The sequence below is a fragment of the Neovison vison genome, chromosome 14, assembly GCF_020171115.1.
Source record: "Neovison vison isolate M4711 chromosome 14, ASM_NN_V1, whole genome shotgun sequence".
NCBI classification, from domain to species: domain Eukaryota; kingdom Metazoa; phylum Chordata; class Mammalia; order Carnivora; family Mustelidae; genus Neogale; species Neogale vison.
Window position 1 is genome coordinate 27,187,211 of NC_058104.1, and position 20,742 is coordinate 27,207,952.

General features: G+C 45.1%; 1 protein-coding gene across 1 annotated transcript in view; it reads right to left on the minus strand.

The window, feature by feature from the left end:
- Positions 1–20,742, minus strand: part of PARN (poly(A)-specific ribonuclease) — a 155,277-nt gene that overhangs the window by 33,055 nt on the left and 101,480 nt on the right. Inside the window, exon 22 of the mRNA XM_044234160.1 lies at positions 10,346–10,535. Coding sequence (XP_044090095.1) covers positions 10,346–10,535 — 190 coding nt within the window. The remainder of the gene's footprint in view (positions 1–10,345; positions 10,536–20,742) is intronic.

Here is a 20,742-nt window from a genome sequence, read left to right on the forward strand (position 1 = left end):
TTGAGGACAGACCTGGGAAAATGCAGGGGGGACATGGTAGAAAGAACAGGGCTCTGCAGATAATCCTGGTATCAAATCCATGTCTTCGCCAAGAATGGATTAATCCCCCCGAGCCTCTGGGAGATGCAGACAAGCCTCACCTCCCTGACAATTATGCTGTGAGCATTGCAAGAACTAAAACATGAAGGACCAGGGTGTCCCTGGGTAGCTCAGTTGGTTAGGGGTCTGACTCTTGATTTTGGCCCAGGTCAGGGGATGGAGTCCTGTGTCGGGCTCCACGCTCAGCATGGCGCCTGCTTAAGATTATCTTTCTCCCTCTGCCTCCCACCTCCCCCACCCACATTTGCTCGCTCTTTCTCAAAAAAACAAAAACAAAAACATGAAGAACCTATCCTAGAGCCTGTACTTAAAACTGGCACTTAAATATTTATTCACTCACCAATTCACCAAACATCAGAGGATCTAACTCTGGGTCAGACTCCAGGTTAGGGGTGAGATACAAAGACACAGAAACCAGGAAAGCAGATTAACGATGACAGTAGGAGGAGCAATGTATTGAAGGTTCTGAACAGGTAAAAATTTTTGGACCTAGAATTCCATATCCAGCAACATTATCAATGAAGGTGAAATAGACACATTTTTATAGCATTTACTAACCATACACTACATATGCAAAAGAGGAAAGAAATCAAAGTCACCCAGGGAGAAGAAAAGTACTTCCCTCAAAAAGAAAAAATTCCCCCACAAAAGAGGCTGGGGTATTTAGAAGATTCTCGGTTGGGTAGCGAAGCTTTAATGGCACAGGAATACACTTTCTTCCTAATGGGCCGAACTGCATTTCCGCCGTCATAACATTATATAAACTGGATACCTGCTGCCACCTCCTAAAACTGACTTCTCAAGAAGCACAAAAGAACAGATCCAGAAAGACAATTAACAGTGTAACTAATCATGGTGAGAAGAGAAACAGAGAGAGATGGAAGGCACAGTGTGGGCACTACATTTACACTCCTTTACAGAATGGACCCAGATATACTGGTCAAAGTTGACAAAACAAGAAATGTATAGCTTCCCGGAAAATGGTCACTGTAGCTGGAAAAAGAGTCAGAGAGGGAGGACCCAAGGTTCTCCCCCAACCCCTTCATTTTATATTCTCCTGTTTTAAAGATTACACGCATTTATCACTTTAAATTTTAAAGATTACGGGCATTTATCAGTTAAAAAGTGTCACGGGAAACACCTTCTCTGCTAAAATACATTTAACCCACAAGACGGACACTGAGTTTGCCGACATTTACGCTTCCCAAATACTGGAAAGTTTCTTAGGTGGCTGTGTTAGATAATTTCACCAGTCCTTGCCAGGAGCGGAGGCTCTCTCCAAGGAATATGTACACTGGAGAGACGTCATGTGGTTAAGATAAAGACACAGAAGACAAGTTTGTTCCTAAGCTTCCTAAGCTATTGAATCCAGGAGCCAACAAGACTAACACAGCAGGAAATCTCCCCCACCCCCACCCTCCCCGGAAAGTGCAGCACCATCTAAAGCCAAATGAAAGGAACTGCTGGTGGCCAGAGAGATGGGGTGGGGAGATGGACAAAAGGGTGAAGGGGATTAAGAAGTACAAACTCCCAGTGACAAATCAGTCAGAGCGACATGACAGGACGTACAGCGTGGGGAATACAGGAATACTGGAATAGGGCTGCATGGTAACAGATGGTGACAACACTTAGCGTGGGGAGCCCTGAGTGATGTAGAGAATTGTTGGATCACTGTGTTGTTGTACACCTGAAATTAATATAATATTGTGTGACAACTATGCAATTAAAAAAAAAAAAGTTAAAAAAAAAAAAAAAAGACAAAACTGAATGAGGATTTCTGCAGCAATGTCACAGAGCCGGGGCCAAGAGAAAAGAAACAAGAGGGGCGCCTGGGCGGCTCAGTGGGTTAAAGCTTCTGCCTTTGGCTCAGGTCATGATCCAGGGTCCTGGGATTGAGCCCCGCATCCGGCTCTCTGCTCCCCGCTTCCTCTTCTCTCTGCCTACTGGAGATCTCTGTCAAACAAATAAATAAAAATCTTTTTTTTAAAAAAAGAGAAAAGAAACAAGAGATGGCCAGCACGGAGCTTCCGAAGGCACTCCTCAGTCACCCGGACAGCAAGCAGCCACTGGGGTGAAACAGGTGGCACTCAGGCTGCAGAGACAGTGTGAGACAGTGAGGGACGGGGGAGAGATCTGAAAGCCAGAGGCAACCCCCTCATAATCCTCTCTAAGTCACAGAAACGGGAACACAATGAAGGTGTAGACAGAGGACACAGGACAGCAAGGTCTGAGTCTGACTAGGTTCTGCCGCAGGCTGGTGGTTTCTAACTGCGTTGAAATCATGGGGAGAAGTAGCTTCTGAGACATTCTGGTATACAGAGGGCTGGTGGGGATTTAAAAGGCAGTACCCACTGAAACGGTCAAGGATCTTTTCTTCATTTGGTTGCTGCTTTATTATTTCAGTGTCGTGTAAGGCTTTCGTGGGTTCATTTGTGACACTGGCTTACCTGATCTGATTTTTATCATGTACTCCTCATCTAAAACTTCTCCAACCACAGGCATTTTCAAGACTCGCAGTCTTAGGTTGGGAGCAAACTACTTGCTACCTGAGGAGAGAAGCAAAGGGTCTCTAGCGATTCCAGCAGTTTCCTCCACGTGCTCTGCCCTGCGTATGGTGTCAAAACATCTAGAATTTCAGAGCCAGAAGGGATCTTAGCATTTCTTTTCCCAACAAGATGCCTCATTTAAGATGAGAGAACAGAGGCAGACACTGGGCTCTGGATGGGTATTTACTGAAGGGAAGAGCGAATGAAGTTGTTTCCAAGGTACCACGAGAACCTGAGCTAGAACCCTTGTCTGCTCGCTGCCTGGGGTCAGTCCCCGGGCCTCGCGATGGCTTCTGCTGTGATGGCCTCTTTGTTTCCACAGGGGTAGCTCCCCTTTTTGCCAATGTGATATGCTCACTCAGTCACTCTGGGAAAGCACTAGCCTTCTACGACAGTCAGGCGGAATCTGGAAACCATAACTCCGATGTATGCTTTAGCGTCTCCTACATAAGCAGGAATTCCCAGGAGTGACGACACTGTCAAGGAAGGCCACAGTGGAGTCTCAAAGACAAAAAACACGAGAAAGAAGAAACCAACAATAGGGTTTTCCCCAACAGTTGAAAAAAGGCCAACTGTTAATAATCTGTAGACACGACTGACTAAAATCTCTTGAGGGCAAAATGGCTTTAGAAAACTGTTTTCTTTAATTAGAGAACATTCTTTTTTTTTTTTTTTTTTTTGAAGATTTTATTTATTTATTTGACAGAGAGATCACAAGTAGGCAGAGAGGGAGGCAGAGAGAGAGAGGAGGAAGCAGGTTCCCTGATGAGCAGAGAGCCCTGTGCAGGACTCAATCCCAGGACCCCGAGACCATGAGCCGAGCCAAAGGCAGAGGCCTAACCCACTGAGCCACCCAGGCGCCCCGAGAACATTCTTAATAAGATGAAAATGGTAATACCACCTGTCTTTCAGGGAAGGTTTCAAGCTTCTGCCTATTTTCGGGGACTAAACACCTACTAGGGAGATTTAAAATATTTTAGCACCCACCGTAAGGAAGGATTCTTTGACCACCACGCTAACCTGTATTTATTCAGAATTCATGCCACCCAACCAAAGCTGCTCCTCAGGCAAATTTATGTCTGGCCCAGTTTCCCAGAATCTAAGCCCTAGTGTGGTCCAGTTATTGATAACAGGCTCCTTGAATATTCTGGACACCAAATCCATCACAGACAAGAAAAGAAGCATGTGCCACCATTCCAATGCAAACAGCAGAAGCAGATGTCCATTTTTGCCAGCACAGCTCCCAGCCCTGGGGAGAAGCTCGATGTTCCCAGGGTCTCAGAGTCCATTCGCTAAAGCTAGGAAAGGGGAGGTTCCCGCAGCCTTCCCCGACCACAGGGCGCCCCCCCAACCCCGAAATCTACACTGTATCTTTAAGGAGGAAGGCTTGCATGTTTGTGTTTATACTTATATCGTTTTCACCATACTTCAGCCCCTTATTTTCTTCGTAAGTATTAATTGTTTAAAAAAAGAAAAGGAAAGGAGAGGAACAAAAAACAACAACATATCAAGTTTACAGCATATGGAGAAGAAAAACAGACAAAAGATCACAACGGATGGGAGGGAGGGAAATGGGAACAGACTACGGTCAGGGTCCTAGGTTGGCCATGAGGTGGTGTGATTTTCACTTGAAGATCTGCTGTGATACATGAAAGGGGCATATGATCATTTCTAGAGCAGTGCCTGGACAACAGAAATACATGAACCACAAATGCCATTTAAAATTTTCTAGGAGCCACCATTTAAAAAGAAAAAAAGTGAAAAGGATCCAGTGAAGTTGATTTTAAAAACATTTTATTTAGCCTAATATATCCATAATATTATCATTTCAACATGTCATCAATTCTTCAAAATCTGATGTGTATTTCAAATTGACAACACACATCAGTTTGAACTAGCCACACAAAGTACTCAACAGCCACACGTGGCTGGTGGCTACCGTACTGGAAAGGGCAGTTCTACACCTGGGGTCAGCACATTGTTCTGTAAAGGGACAGAGGGTACACAAACAGAGTTTTGTGGGTTTATGGTCTCTGTCAGACTCCAAATCTGCCACTGTAAGGCAAAGCAGCTAGAGGCAAGATGTAAATTAAGAAGCATGACTGTGTTCCAATAAAACTTTATAAAAATATGTGGACCGGATCTGGCCAATGGGCTCTAGTTTGTCGGCCATTATTCTGGAGCAAGGACTAAAAAAATAACACAAAGAGGTAAAAGCAAAAAAGTCAACAAAGAAGATAAACAGGATGCTAACATATCAGCAAGTAATAACTCAAACACAAGTCATTCAAAAGGCAACAGAAAAAAAGAAAAGAGGGACAAAACCCAAGCAGGAATAATAGAAAACAAACCAAGATGGGAGGCAGAGCTATCTGTATCATTCATTAGATTAAATGTAAAAGAAAGGGGTTGTCAGAATGAATAAAATAGCAAGACCCAAGTATATGCTGTTTATAAGAAACGTACTTTATAAAGACAAGTTACCAGTAAAAGGCTGAATAAAAATATAGTATCCAATCATCGAGGATAAGAAACAAGAGTGCCAATATTAATTATCAGACAAAATAAACACCAAAAAAGATTATTACTAGATATCAAGAGGAATACTCCATACTGATGAAAAGGGCAATTCATTAAGAATACACAGCAATCCCTGGGGCACCTGCGTGGCTCAGTGTGTTAAAGCCTCTGCCTTTGGCTCAGGTCATGATCCCAGGGTCCTGGTATTGAGCCCAGTACAGGGCTCTCTGCTCAGCAGGGAGCTGCTTCCTCCTCTCTCTCTGCCTGCCTCTCTGCTAACTTGTGATCTCTGTCAAATAAATAAACAAAATCTTAAAAAAAAATACATAGCAATCCTTAATAGACACACACCTACCAAAAAAGCTGCAAAATACGTGAAACAAGAAATTGATATAGTTAAATGGAAAAACAGATTTACAACCACAGTTGGAAATTTTAACACCTGTCTCAGTCGGTGAAAGAAAAAGTAGAACCCCTCCCCCAACTCCCCCCCAAATCAGTAAGGATATAGATTTGAGCACCATGAACCAATGTAACCTGAAATGGCAATAATGAAATGTTATACCCATTCAAGTGCACGTGGAACATTCACCAAGACAGACCATATGCCAGGCTGTAACACCAAGGTCAATAATGTCTTGTCTTCCAGGTCAAACAAGAAAGCACAAGAAAAATTAGAAAATACCTTCTAACAGAAAATAGTAAAAAGACAACCTATCAAAATCTAAGGGATGCAGCTAAACAGTCTAAAGGAAAATTTATAGCTTTAAATGTTTTTTTTTTTGCTTTAAATACTTTTATAGAAAAGAAGAAATATATAAAATCAATGAGTTAAGTTCTCATGTTAAAAAGCTAGACAAAGAATAACATTTAAATACAAAACAAGAAATAATAAGAACAAGGATATAAATAAATGAAAAAAAAAAGAAGACAAAAAAAAAAACCCCAATAAAAAGCTGAGAGAATTTGAAAGAATTAACTGAATTAACTGATAAGCACCCAGCAAGGAAAAGAGCAAGTAAACACATATTACCAATATGAGAAAATTTTAAAGGGACACAATTATAGATCCTACAGACATAAAAATTATAAGGGAACATTTTGAGCTAATAATTTTATGCTAACAAATTTCGCAATTTAAATGAAATGAAATATTCCTTGAAAAACACGAATTACTAGAAGTGATCCAAGAAGAAACAGAAAATCTACACAATCCTGTAACTATTATAGAAACTGAGTCCATAATCAAAATCATCTCACAAAAAAACTTGTCTTCACTGGTAAACTCTACCAAAAACTTAAAACAAAAACAAAAACCACCCTATACACACTGCTGGAAAATAATAAAAGAGGAACGTTTTAGCTATTTTTTTTTAAAGATTTTTTATGTATTTATTGACAGAGAGAAATCACAAGTAGATGGAGAGGCAGGCAGAGAGAGAGAGAGGGAAGCAGGCTCCCTGCTGAGCAGAGAGCCCGATGCGGGACTCGATCCCAGGACCCTGAGATCATGACCTGAGCCGAAGGCAGCGGCTTAACCCACTGAGCCACCCAGGCACCCCGTTTTAGCTATTTTTATGAGATCAGCATAAACCTGACAACCAAAACTTGAAAAATATTTTAAAAAAAGGAAAAATTCCTATCTAGTATTTCTCATGAACAAAAAGATATAAAAATACTTAACAAAACATTAACACATCAAGTCCAGAAGCACACAAGAAGGATAATACATCAGGATAATCCAAGTAGGATTTTTAAGATTATTAAAGATTTAATTAATTAATTAATTAATTAAAAGATTATTAGGATTATTAAGGATAATCCAAGTAGGATTTCTCTCAGGAATACAAAATTATTAAGCGTTTAAAAACCAACTGATGGCATTCAAAATACTAACAAAATAAAGGACAAAAACCATACAACTTAAAAAGATACAGAAAGGGCATCTGAAAATATGTGACATCTATTCAAACCTTCAGTAAAGGGGAAATGGAAGGCAACTTCCTAAACCCAAGAGAGGACTAACTAGACAATCTAAGGCCCAGGTTTCTGGGGAAACACTGGACTTCCCCCTCTCTATTACTGGAAACAAGACAAGGATATCTACCCTTCCCACTTCTATTTGACAATAGACCAGAGGTGCTGGCCAGTGCAATCAAGCAAGAAAAAGAAAAGACATTCAGAACGAAAAGTAATAAAACTGTTGTTAATCTGTTGTTAATAGCATGCCAAAAGGATTGTGTGCCTAAAAAACCCTGTGGAACATTAAAAAAAAAAACACTATCAGAATAAGTCAATTTTTTTTTTCAGAATAAGTCAATTTTAAAAGGTTGCAGAATACAAAATCGATACACAACAGTTAATATGTCTATAGAGAAGCAGCAAACAATTTGAAGATGAAATTTAAGAAATTTACATTTACATTTACATTTAAGAAATTTACAATGGCAACAACAATGTAAAATATGTAAGAAGAACATTAACATTAGACTTTTGAGACTTCTACAGTAACAACTACAGAACAGGCTGAATGAAGAAAGAGGTAAGAGGACTGTAAAATTTGTGTGGAATACAAAGGATCTAGAATAGCCAAAACAATCTGACAAAGAATAACAATGTTGGAGGGTTTATGCTACCTGATTTTTAAGACTTACTATAAAGCCACAGAAATAAGAAAGTGTGGAATTGGCGCAAGAACAGGAATAAAAATGATTGGACAGAACAGTCTAGAAATAGACCTACACATACATGGTCAATTTATTTTTGACAGAAATGCCAAGTCAGTCCAATGAGGGAAGAGAAGTCTTTTTAACAAACGTTCCTGGAACAAGTGGATACCCATATTAAAAAACAACAACAACAACAACAAAAACAACTAAATCGTGACTCCTATCTCATTCCATATACAAAATTCATTTGAAATGGGTCATGATTTAAATGGAAAAACTAAAACTATAAACCTTCTAGAAGAAAACTGGTACAACCTTAGAGTAGACTAAGATTGAACCATAAAAGAAAAAAAAATCATAGACCTGACTCCATCAAAATTAAAAATATCTGCTCATCAAAATCACTAACGAGATGAATATGCAACCCCAGACTCAAAAAACACATTTGCAGCACATACATCTATCTGACAAAGGGCGTGTCTCCAGAATACATAAGAGAACTCCCACGGATCAACACTAAAAAGACAAAAACCCAATGAGAAAATAGGCAAGAGGTTTACATGGCCACCTCCAAAGGAAGATATGGGAATGGCCGGCCAGCACACAAAAAAAGGTGATCAACATCATCAGCCACCAGAGAAATGCAAATTAAGACCACCATACACTACAATACTCATCTTGTGCTGTATACAACGGCTGAAATAAAAGAGAGAAAGCACTACACATTGGCAAGGACGCAGAGCAACCAGAATGTTCCCACCATACCAGTAGGGTATAAAATAGTACATCTAGTTTGGAGAACCGCTTGGACGTTCTTATAAAGTGTAACACACACACACTTACCCTGAGAACCAACAATGCTACTCTTAGGTACCGACTCCGGAGAAACGGAAACATATGGCCACAAGACACTTTTTATAGCAATACTGGCAGTGACCATTACATGTTATAGCAATGTTTGTAGTGACCATTACATGATGGTCTCAAACCAGAAACAACCCAAGTGTCTATCAGCAGGAGAGGAGGTCAGTGTTGTATATTTATACAGTGGAATACTACTGAACAATGAAATAATAAATTCCTGGTACACACAGTATCAAGGGTGGGTTTCAAAAAATGTTAAGTGAGGGGCACCTGGGTGACTCTGTCGGTTGAGCGTCCGACGCTTGGTTTCAGTGCAGGTCATGATCTCAGGGTGGTGAGATCGAGCCCCAGGGCCCCATGACTGGCACAGAGTCTGCCTGAGATTCTTTTCCCTTCCCTTCCCCTCTGCGCCTCCCCCAACTTGGGTGCTCGCTCTAGAATAAATAAAGAAAATCTTTAAAAAAATAAAAAGTTCAGTGAAAGAAGCCAAACACAATACGATTCCCAATATGATTCCATTTTTTATAAATTCCAGGAATAATCAAAAGTAATACATAGTCTCAGATATGAGAAATGGATGCTTAGGGCAGTAGAGCGTTGGGGTTGCTTGAAAAGGGCCACAAGGAAATTTTGTGAAGAGGCAGAAATGGTCTATGTCTTGCTTTGGGTGGTGGATACATTGCTGCATAGAACTCTTAAAACTCTGAACTAACATTTTAGATCTGTTCATTTTATTGTATAGCATGTCTTGATTATTAATTAGGCTTCACAACCATCACAGAGCCCGATGAGGGACCCGAACCCATGACCCTGGGATCACAACGCTAGCTGAGACCAACAGTCAGAAGCTTAACTATCCCAGCCACACAGGCATCCCATATCTCAATTTTTTAAATCTCTAAAAAGCCATTTAGGGTGCCTGGGTGGTCCAGTGGATTAAAGCCTCTGCCTTCAGCTCTGGTCATGGTCTCAGGATCCTGGGATCGAGCCCCGCATCGGGCTCTCTGCTCAGCGGGGAGCCTGCTTCCTCCTGCCTCTCTGCCTACTTGTGATCTCTGTCAAATAAATAAATAAAATCTTAAAAAAAAAAAAAGTAAATAAATAAATAAAGGCCATTTAAAAAGCACAGAGGGCAATCTAAATTCACAGTGATTACTTCTGGGTGATGGGATTTGGCTAATATTTTCTTCTGTCAGTTCACACTTTGCTAATCTTTATCATTTTCTATAATGAACTTTCTCCCGTTTTCTATACCCTGTGGGTCTAACACTGTAGAAGGAATCTGTGCAGCAGTAACTTCTGGTATGATGTGGAAAGTGAGAAAAAAAGTCTTTCTCAAAAGTCAGATTCAGGGGACGCCTGGGTGGCTCAGTTGGTTGGACGACTGCCTTCTGCTCAGGTCATGATCCGGGAGTCCCGGGATCGAGTCCCACATCAGGCTCCCAGCTCCACGGGGAGTCTGCTTCTCCCTCTGACCTTCTCCTCGCTCATGCTCTCTCTCCCTGTCTCTCTCTCAAATAAATAAATAAAATCTTTAAAAAAAAAAAAAAAAGTCAGATTCAGGACTTAAAATCCCGTGAGAAGCAGGAAGACAAACTATTGCTGGAACAACTCTGCCCTTTTAATTCAACAGCTGAGAACTCTTACCTGTTGGTGTGATAGTAATGATTCTGCAGAGCGTAGGACATGGACTGAGTCTTTAATCGTTTTCTCTCAACCTCCTGCCAGGTATCTTCTGTCCACTTCCTCTTGATCTGCTTCTCCTCGTGTTTTTTTCCTACATATTCGGCATAGGTCTGGATCCGATAGCTTTCTGCATATTTGCTGGTATTGACAGCTACAAGGAAAAGAAAAAAAAAATCTATATTAAAAAGTCTGGCCTAGTCCCGGAGATGTCATCTTTGAAAGGGGCCCTGAGGTCGTCAAAGAAACAAGAGATTTGGGTCTGAGTTCTGACCCCAGCTCCGCCACTGAGAAGCTGGGGGGCTCTGGGAATGTCCCATGGGCTCTCCAAATCTCAGTGTTCTCATCTGGAGGAAGGAGTCACTGCGCCCCAATCTTCTGATGGCCGGAGAGTGCTCTGTAAACTATAAAGAACCATAATGGCCGAAGTGAAAGGTATTTGCAGGTAACATTACTGCTTGAAAATTGCTCATTTTCAGTGTAAGAAAATGGTGGGGGGTGGGGCGCAGACAACAACCCACTAAGGGAAAACTGTAAACCCTTACTTGTTAAAAATGAAAATGAAATTGGTCCTGACAGCAGAGCTGACCACTGTGTCAGAAACTAAAGGTCTACCCTTTGTCTGTGCCCAGGGTTTTGCCCATGTGATGTCTCATCCCACAGTTCCTCCATTTGCAAGGGAGGCAGTGCCTCAACTCACGGGAAAGTGGGGGCACAGAGGAGGAGTGGCGGCCACCGGCCAGCCCGTAGCTCAGCAGCAGGGCTGGGTGCAAACCCAACCTGCTCCCACCCTAAGGCCACGGCCCTTCTCCTCACTGCGCCGGACCGCGAACTCTGCAAATTCAAGATATCGCCACCATACTTGAGGCTTGCCTCTTCTCCTTCCGCTTTTAAAGGCTGCTAATTCTCTGTAATGTGCCTCTGGCTGGCAGGAGCATTTGAAAGCCGGAGCTTACTCCCTCCCTGGTATTAATATTTCACCAAGGCCAGGTCAGTTTCCTTATAGTCTTTGCGACCGGCTCCTCGGGATACCCAGGGGCAGATGGGCAGCCGTTCGCTGGTTCTGGCTCCTGCGGTTTGAGCATACGCTCTCCTAGCCTGCCATCAGACCACCGGTTACTACCCACAGACCGGTGGCGAGACAGTGACAGTCTGGCTGTGCTGGTCGGGGCCATGAGGAACAGACTTGGTACCTGGGCAGCTGCCCAAGCACCATGGTGTCTAAACAGTCTGTGTACCCACTCCCAGCGACATTCCTGGTACAGAGTCGTTCTCCCTAAATACCATGTGGATGAGGGCATGGCAGAATACAGGCGGTGACAAGCCTGCAGCCCTTAAGCACATCAGTACGAGGGACTCTCGTACCACAGCGACCTTACATCAGAGGGCAAAACAATTAACTGCATGAGAAGCAGAAGCTCTATGTATCTGACATCTGATACTTTTCATCCTTGCTCCAAGTAGACCAGATCTGCCTAAAACTTCTAAGCACAACTGTGGTTCACAGAATGTCATGCCCTAAATGTTCAGCCATCTAAGGAGCAAAACAGAACAACCACCACCACAAAACAAGAAGAAAAAGAAAAAACTTCTTCTCTTCAAAAAAAAACAACACCACAAAGTTTTACTAAGAAGTTTGTGTAACTTTTCAAATATCCACTCTAGAGTTAAAGAGAGAAAAAATGGGGTGGGGGAACCCCAGAATATTACAGAACTTCCCCATTATACAAAGTTTCCCAAAGAAGGAGAGTGAGTTACTGAAATGTGAGCTCAAAGCAGCGAGCTCTGACTCACTCCCGAGGAGATAAACAGAAAAAGCATCCAGCTCTGGAGATGTGCGACTGACCCAAGTCGCTCCTCAGCACAGAACCACAGAAACAGGATCCTTTCTTGAAAATCTTACTCCTCGGGACTGCTACTTTTCTTGCTTTCAACGGTCTACATTTCTGATTTTCCCCATTCACGTAACCGGACGTCTTCTGCCCGGCAACTGCTCCCTGTCCCGGGGACCATGTTCGATACTCGGTAAAACAAGACAAGATTTCCATTCTCTGGCTTATCCTGTCACCCGCAAACTTCCCGCAGAGGTGATTTTCCGTAAAGCACAGGACTGTCTACGGGGCTAAACTATCAGTGCGATCCATAATGAGAACCCACAGATTCTACCATTATTATTTGGTGCTGATTGTTGGCAAACGAGCATCTCCTGGATTTGCCTCTTGAAGCGCCAGTCTTCATTCCGGCAGGTTTACTCTGCGGGCCGGCCCCAAAGGGATGACATCTGCAATAATCCCTCACTCGAGTTTCCCTTGGACTCCCAAAGTAAAAGAGGAGGCTTGAGTCAATATTCCCCATGAAAGCAAAGGTGATGATAGGGTCATAAAGGAGCCAAGATGATGTGTTTAACAGTATCCGGTGGTTTCCAATAACGGAGCTCGCAGCCCCACGGACGAACGTTACAAACAACTCCCTAACCACGGTGGGGAACGCATCCGAGCACATGTGGAATTAGGATCACTTAAAAGGGGAAACAAATAACAACCCACTTTTCACCGCTGGCCTTCACATGGTAGTCATTTACCAGCATTCCTTCACGTCCCAGCAGCTCTGGAGCTCTCGGCCTTTAATCTGGAAGCCAAGCTCTGGCTCCAAGCCATCCCTCCTCGAATGGATGAATCAGCAAAATGAATTGGCTGTCAGCTGTGTCCTCCAGTGATTCCAGCTCGCCTGTCAGAAGCAGCATGTAGCAGGCTGCCTGGTAACACTAACCTTTACCAAATTTGTCAGGGAAATGATTCAAAGCCATCATTCGGTCGTACCACTTGGTTAGAGCCTCTGGGGAAAGGCACATGCCGACGGCCCTCCGGGCTTCCAGGCAGGTGAGTAGGGGCAGCTCTCCTTCTGTGGGCTCTCCCACTCACGGCTTCCCCACGCCAGGTCTGCCCATCCCCCGACACTCTCACCCATGACAACATTTCCTCTCCACAAGGTCCCCGTGAGAAAGGGACACTCTAATCACCACACAGATCAAGAGAATGAGATCAGGGAAGCTAGGCTGCTTGCCTAAAGTCTTATAGGTAAGCCACAAAGCCGGTTTGGAACCAAAATGTGATTTTTTAAAAAATATATAATACTGTCACGGGTCTGCCACATATATATATTTTTAAAGATTTTATTCATTTATTCGACAGAGAGAGAGATAGAGAGAGAGAGATCACAAGTAGGCAGAGAGGCGGGCAGAGAGATAGGGGAAGCAGGCTCCCCGCTGAGCAGAGAGTCCAATGTGGGGCTCGATCCCAGGACCCCAAGATCATGACCTGAGCCAAAAGCAGAGGCTTAACCCACTGAGCCACCCAGGCGCCCCTCTGCCATATTTTTAAAAATGTATTTACATGTTCATTTAGACTGACAATTATCTTCTAAAATGTATCCTTTACTAAGAATTTTAAAGAATTACTTAAAATGTTTTACTTTCTTCTTTTTTTCCTAAAAATTAAGAACTTTCCATTACTGTCAGGCAAAGTCTCTCCAAATAAGTTGACAGAGATACATGATGATTATGGACACGATGACTGAAGATACAGATTCCTTCTTCAAATCACCTCCAGACCAACAGTGATGCCAATTAAAAAGAAATTCTGCATTTTAATAAAACATTGAAAAAATTAAAAACGAAATTAAAAAAAATCTCGACAGAAAAGAGAGCGGGATTAGTAAGGAACTGGGGGAGGAGGTCGACTGCAAAGGGGGTAAGGGAATTATGGAGGTGACGGAGCCATCCCTTATCTTCACTGTGGTTGTGGATACATGTACAGAAATTATATCCCAATTATTCTGTGGAATTGGCAGTGTTAACTCCAAAAGTTAAACAGAAGAACAAATGGGCCAACAATGGCCCAGACCTTTCCGAAAAAGAGTAAAGGAGGAGGACGCTGCCTTGCTAAGCTATGAAAGCTTACTGTAAAGCTGGGGTAACAAAGACGGTGTAGCAACGGTACAGATATCCACGATTGGACCGACGAGAGAGAAGAATCTAGAAACAGACGTACGCATCTGTGAAACTTTTGATTTTTGACAGAGACAGCAAGACAGAGAATGTGGAAAAGGGAAAAGTTGGAAAAATTGTTTATCCATAGGAAAAAAATGAAATTGGACTCTTAGTCACACCATACTGAAAAATCAACTCCAGATGGATGAAGAAGTAAAATGTCAAAAGCAAACTCTGAAAACTTGAAAAGAAAATATAAGCGAGTATCTTTCTGAGCTTGAAGTAGGAAAGAATCTGTGAAGATACAAAAAGTGTTAGGCGTTCAAAGAAGGTCAATTGGTATGACTCCATGAAATTAAAATTTTTGTCCATCAGCAGACACTTGAGAGAGTGAAGACAATCGAAGAACTGGAAGAAGATATTTGTTAACGCCTGGAACTGGTGAAGGATTAGCACCAGAATCCATAAAAACGCCTACAAAACAAGAAGAAAACCCACAACAACAAAAAAAATGGGCAAAGACATGAAAAGTATGCATAGTCATTTCATAGCAAAGGAAGCATATAATGCCAATAATTACATAAAGGGATGCTCGAGCTCAGGCAAAGACAAATTATGAGAACAATATCATTTTCTACTTTACTGGCAAAAAATTTAAAAGACTGCTAAGAGCAATGGCTGGGAAGATGTGAAGGAATGAGATTTCTACTGGTGTAACCACTGTGGAAAACAACTTCACAATCTCACTTAATACTAAACATTCACACATCCTACGACCCAGCAGGTCCCCTCATGGACATATATTATTAATACATGAGTATTAGAAGGTACATATAACAACTTTGTTTTAAAGAACACAATGTTGACACTATTCGAGAAAGAAGGAAAGCAGCAGTCCAAATCTCTACCAGCAGATGAATGGAAAAACTGTTATATTTCCACAATGGAGTATTGTCTCACAGTAAACATAAATGAACTACAGCAACATATAATAAAATGCAGAGATCTTAAGAATACGACAGTGAATGAGGAATGCAAGTCCCAGAAGTCTATTTGTAGTCTGACACTCTTTTTATTACGTTCTAGAACAAAAATCAAACCCACTATATCCAGGGAGGGGGGTGGTGGTGGTGGTGGTGGTGGTGGTGGTGTGTGTGTGTGTGTGTGTGTGTGTCATAGAGAGAGAAGAAAAAAGCAAAAAAATTATCAACACAACTTTCCCCTGGAAGGCAATCAGGAGGATGGGAGGAGGAAAAGCAACAGACAGACGTAATTTATCAGCAATAGTTTAGTTATTCAGTTGAGTAGTGGTTTCACAGATGTTCATTACATCTTAAACAAACAAATTCTTTAGGTTTTCTGTTGTTTATCCTGTCCAGCTACTAAGGGCCGTTTCCGGTACAGACGGTCTACGCTGGAAGATGTCTGAAAGACGAGATAAGAGTCTCTCCAGGTTCAATGACCCCAGTGACACGGTGGTGCCTGCAAACCACGTGTGTGGCATGAGTGGGACCTTCCTCCAGAAATGAGGCAAGTCAGAGCCGCCTGGCCCTCTGCGGGCTGAGATCAGTGGGGAGCGGTGGCAGCCGAGGCAGGGACACCCCCCAGCCCTGCGTGCACTGTCTGCAAAGGCCCCCTGCAGCCGACACGGAGTCTCTGCGGTGCCAGATGCCAATGCTCAGAGCAGTCCAGCCCCTACAGGCAGAAGAAGCACTGACTGGAGACTTGTTCTGCCAGCTACAGGGTTATCCCGATGGTACAGGTGAAGACAGTCCTGAGTACCCAGTAGCAAGAATGTCCACAGGATGACCCAGAGACCGAGGGCGGCCTCTGCCAGCTCTGTGGCCGCAGCCCTGCTCCCGGGGCGCCAGCGGGTGCTTTCTGGAAGATGCCTCTCCTTCCCCCTCCCACAGCCGTGGCTTAGGCCCCTGCGCCCCATGCTGTCACTTGGGGTTTTCAGCCCACACCGGGGGAGGGAGGGTGCCTAATGCTTTGTGTGTGTGTATTTATCTAAATACGAGCTACTGAATACGAGTTTTGTCATGTTCCAGATTATTCTGCTCAGGCTGGGCCGGTAACAGATTGAACACTTCTTCCCTTTTACCAGAGAGAGAACGGCAGCTTTGACCTTGGATTCTAGTGAAAGCCGACTTTAAAATCTTCAAAGGAAGGCGCTCAAAACAAAACAGAACACACTCCACTGTACCGGTCACTAGGAACATTCTCCCGTGCTGGTGACTACACACGCCCACCGTGGATGGCAGACGGCAGGCAGAGCCCGGGGTGCGTGTGGGAAGGTCCAATGGCAACACGCCGCAGCAGGGGTGGGTCCCAACAGGTCAGGGCGAGCTGGCCAGTCAGGTGGCCTCTGCTTTCCCCTCTGCCATCCCCCCTTCTCCTCCTGAGCCTGGTCCTTTCTTAAGTCTCTCTGAGAAGGCGCCAGCCCGCTAGGGTGCCGTCCGGGCCCTTAGGAGCAGGCCACCTCATTCCCCACACTGCCCCAACATGGCCCGCACTCTCTGAGGGCAGGACCCACGCCCCAGCCATGCTCATAGCTCTGGAGTTCTACCTCGGTTCTTTTGCAGGAGGTTAATCTAAGATTATGGCAGGAAAGGGGGCTGCGGAAGCACAGCTTTTGTATCTGTTGGCATCCTCTGTCCATGCAAGAGAGAAAATTCAGAAACGCTTCGGCTAAGAAGTCTGTGTTGAAGCCTGAGCTAGTGCATGAGAGCCCTGGACTGCAAGCAAGGAGCTGGCATTGACTTTGAAGACGGGCTCTTCAGGGCAGGGACAAGCGGCACACGTGGCCGTGCCTGAGCCTCACCCGGACGCTGGGAAAGAAAGGCAGGAGCACCCCTGACAGCAGAGACTCGGAAAACTGGCCAGCTTGCCTCCATCACCCAGTGAGGACTCAGGACCCTGGTCCCCTCTTCTTCCTTCCATGCAGTGGGCCCTGCTCCAACAGAGGGTAATTATTTAAAAATATATATATATACACACACACACACACACACACACACACACACATATATATACATACACACACACACACACACATATATATATATATATTTTAAGATTTTATTTATTCACTTGAGAGAGACAGAATGAGAGAGAACAGGAGAAGGGGAGGGTCAGAGAGAGAAGCAGACTTCCTGCTAAGCAGAGAGCCTGATGTGGGACTCGATCCCACGACTCTAGGATCATGACCTGAGTTGAAGGCAGTCGCTTAACCAACTGAGCCACCCAGGCAACCTAAGGATATTTTTCAAAATTAAATAAGCTCTACACCCAGCGTGGGGCTTGAACCCACAACCCCAAGGTCAAGAGTTGCATACTCGCTGAAAGAGCCAGCCAGGCGCCCCGAGGCGAATTATTTTTTTAAAAGCACTGCGGCTGAAAGAAAGAAAAGGAAGACACTGGAACGTGCTCCCCACCCCTGAGGATGGACAGACAGAAACACTAAGGGAAGAAGCAGAAGGCATGTGATCCCACCATCTCTGCCTCCCCGAGGTCTCCCCCAGAGCCTGACACACAGGATGCCATGGCACAGAGACGTGCAGAGCGCCACAGAGGCCCCTCCCCGGCACCTCAAGGCTGGGGGGCAGGTGGCAGCAGCCCCGCCTGTTGACAAGGCTGAGAAGAGGAAGTGCGTGTGACCCTGGTTCTGCCACCTGCAGGGCACACCCACGACAGCGTGAGCCCCCCACATCCGTATCACCTCCACAATCAAAGACACGCTGTTCCCACCCTCATTTCACCCCCAGTTCTCTAACGAAGGCTAAGGAAGTGGCCACGAAAACTCTCTCTACAAAATGGATCAAGGCTGGTGTGTAGATATGATGTTTACTTAAAGCCTACGTTAAGAAAGAGAAGCAACAAAGTCAAGTGGGAAAACCAAAGGTTCCCAGGCCACAGGGGCCTGGGTTCAAATCCTGCCTCACCGGCCTCCATGGCTTCATTTCTTTATCTGTAAAATGGGCTTCTCAAATGTTCTCTAAGGCTGCTAGGAAAAGTGGAGGGCATGCATGCAAAGATTTTAGCACAGGGCCCAGCACATGGTAGGTGTCTAATTAATGAGGCTACTGCTGTTTGATCACAAAACCTATAGTTCAAACAGAAGTGTGCCTGAGCCAACAGAATACATTCCGTGGCTGACACAGAACCTTTGAGCTAGAAGTCACCTCACTTCGGTGAGCCCGAAGGGAGAGGGCCATGCATAACCCGAGTCTACCAGAGCTCACAGAATACCGCTGTCACGCAGACTGCAGATACAGTCCAGCAAAACCTTTCCCATGCGAAAGCGCGGAGAGAAAATGGAAAACACGCAGACCAGTACGTCAACCACACTCGACAAGTATAAAACCAAGAAGCCATTAAGTATCGTATTTTCAGAAAGGTACGGAGGCCAAAGTCAGTCGAATCGTTTTCAGGAACTCCAGGGACAACACCATCATCAGCCTTACAGACGTTCATCTCAGTCATTCATTCAACAAACGCTGGGGCTCTGTAATGTGCAGGGTATGGGGGCGGGGCGGAAGTCATGGGACATTCTCTGCCCCGAAGAGGCCCTTGGTCTAGAGGAGAAAAGGGGAGGGAACAGACTGCAAGCGATCACCAGACAGGCCAGAACCCAGGCATGGTGCTTTTAACATGAGCAGGGGCAGGAGGGAAGGACAAGTCCGAACTAGCAAAAGGGGGACTGTGAGGGAGGGGTTGCCAGAGAGGCTCTGAGCAGCCCCGAGGCCTATGCCAACCACCCCAGAGGTCACTAAGGAACACTGCTCCCACTAACCAGCCTGGTGGTGCGTTTGTTCTCTTTTCAGAGTTCCTGGCTGAAAAGTAGATGAGAAGTAAATAAAGCCACCATTTACTGAGTACTTACTATCTGGAAGAACTATGCTAACTGCTTTACAACAAACAAAGGTACTTAGATCTCACTTGGTCGTTTATTCGTCCATCCGTTAGTTTATGAATACAGACACTGACGGATTAAATTCTCATCTGTTCATTCATTCATCTATCCATTCATGGGGGAACAAACACGCCATCCTCTAAGCCTCAGCAACTGGGGCCATGAGGGTGGGTCAGAGACACAGGCCCTGTGTTCCAGGGAGAGGGGCAGCGTACAGAGCGCCACACATGGGCTGAGGGTCGGAACTGGAGAGGCGCTTTGGGGGCTCCCCGAGGAGCTGGTCAAGCCTAGGACGCAGGGACCCATTCCCCAAGGAAAAGACACTGGGATCTTCCCTGAGATTTGAAAGGTGGGAAAGTGCTGGGGGTGGGGGCTGGGCGCCGGGCGGAAGGAACAAGAAGTAACCAATGTCTGAGTGAGGAAGTAGGACCAACATGGCAGAGACTAAAAAGGGGGTTGGAGGAGCCCTTGGTGAAGCCAGAGTCAAGGTCACAATACAGAAGGCCCATGGCCATGCAGTGTGTGGTGGGAGCCACCGCCGGCTGTTCAGTCAGGGGGAGGACAGGATCTGACACGTGTTCCTACAAGGCCACGTCCCTGAAGGGGCAAGAACAGGAACAGGAATGGAGACGGCCCAGAGTAAGAGAAGTCCTGAAAGAACTCCAAGGAAGGCCAACAGTTAGTCACCGTCCACATGGGGATGAGCAGGCATGGGTGCCTGGGAAGCCACGGGCTGAGGAGGCGGGGGACTGATCTAGAAAGGACGGTGCCATGGAATTCAAGGAGAGGGAACAGGCCGATGTACTGAGTGGCGGGAAAGAGGAGGGAAGAGGCTGCTGGCTTTATGGCACAGAAATTACAGGAGCCTTAGCAAGAGGAGGTCCGTGGTGTGAGACCACTGCGGGACGAGTGAGAGGGGACACGGCACAGGTGGCACATGCACAGCACTCGACTTTGCTGAAGGAAAGACGACCAGGAGCAAAGGCGAACCGGGATCTGGGGAGTTTTTTGGAAAGGTGGGAGGGATGGGGCAGGTTTCCACACTGTTGGGAAGAAGTCCATGGGTGGGCAGAAAGGATAAGGGGCAGCGTGGGGCCCTGGAGAGGAGATGGGGCCCGGAGCATGTGGGCGGATCCACTTCTGAGAAAAAAGAGTTGTGGGTGCAGAGCCTGCTGGATGTGGGGGTAGGAAGTTACCCCTGGAAGCTGTTTGTTTCCTGGGCAGGCGGACTGGGTCTTCCCGAGAGCTCCCGGGCTGGAGACTGGGAGAGCAGGGGAAGAACGGGCCACGGGCCAGTTCCCGACGAGGACCCAGCCAGAGAGAGCGGCCTTCTGTGCAATGTTACCCATGCGCCCCGCTGCTTCTCCGCAAAACAACCCCACAAGTTGGGCAGTAAATTCTATTTTTACAGGCCTCCCTGACTTTGATGCCATGCTTCGGACTATTTTAACCTACCCC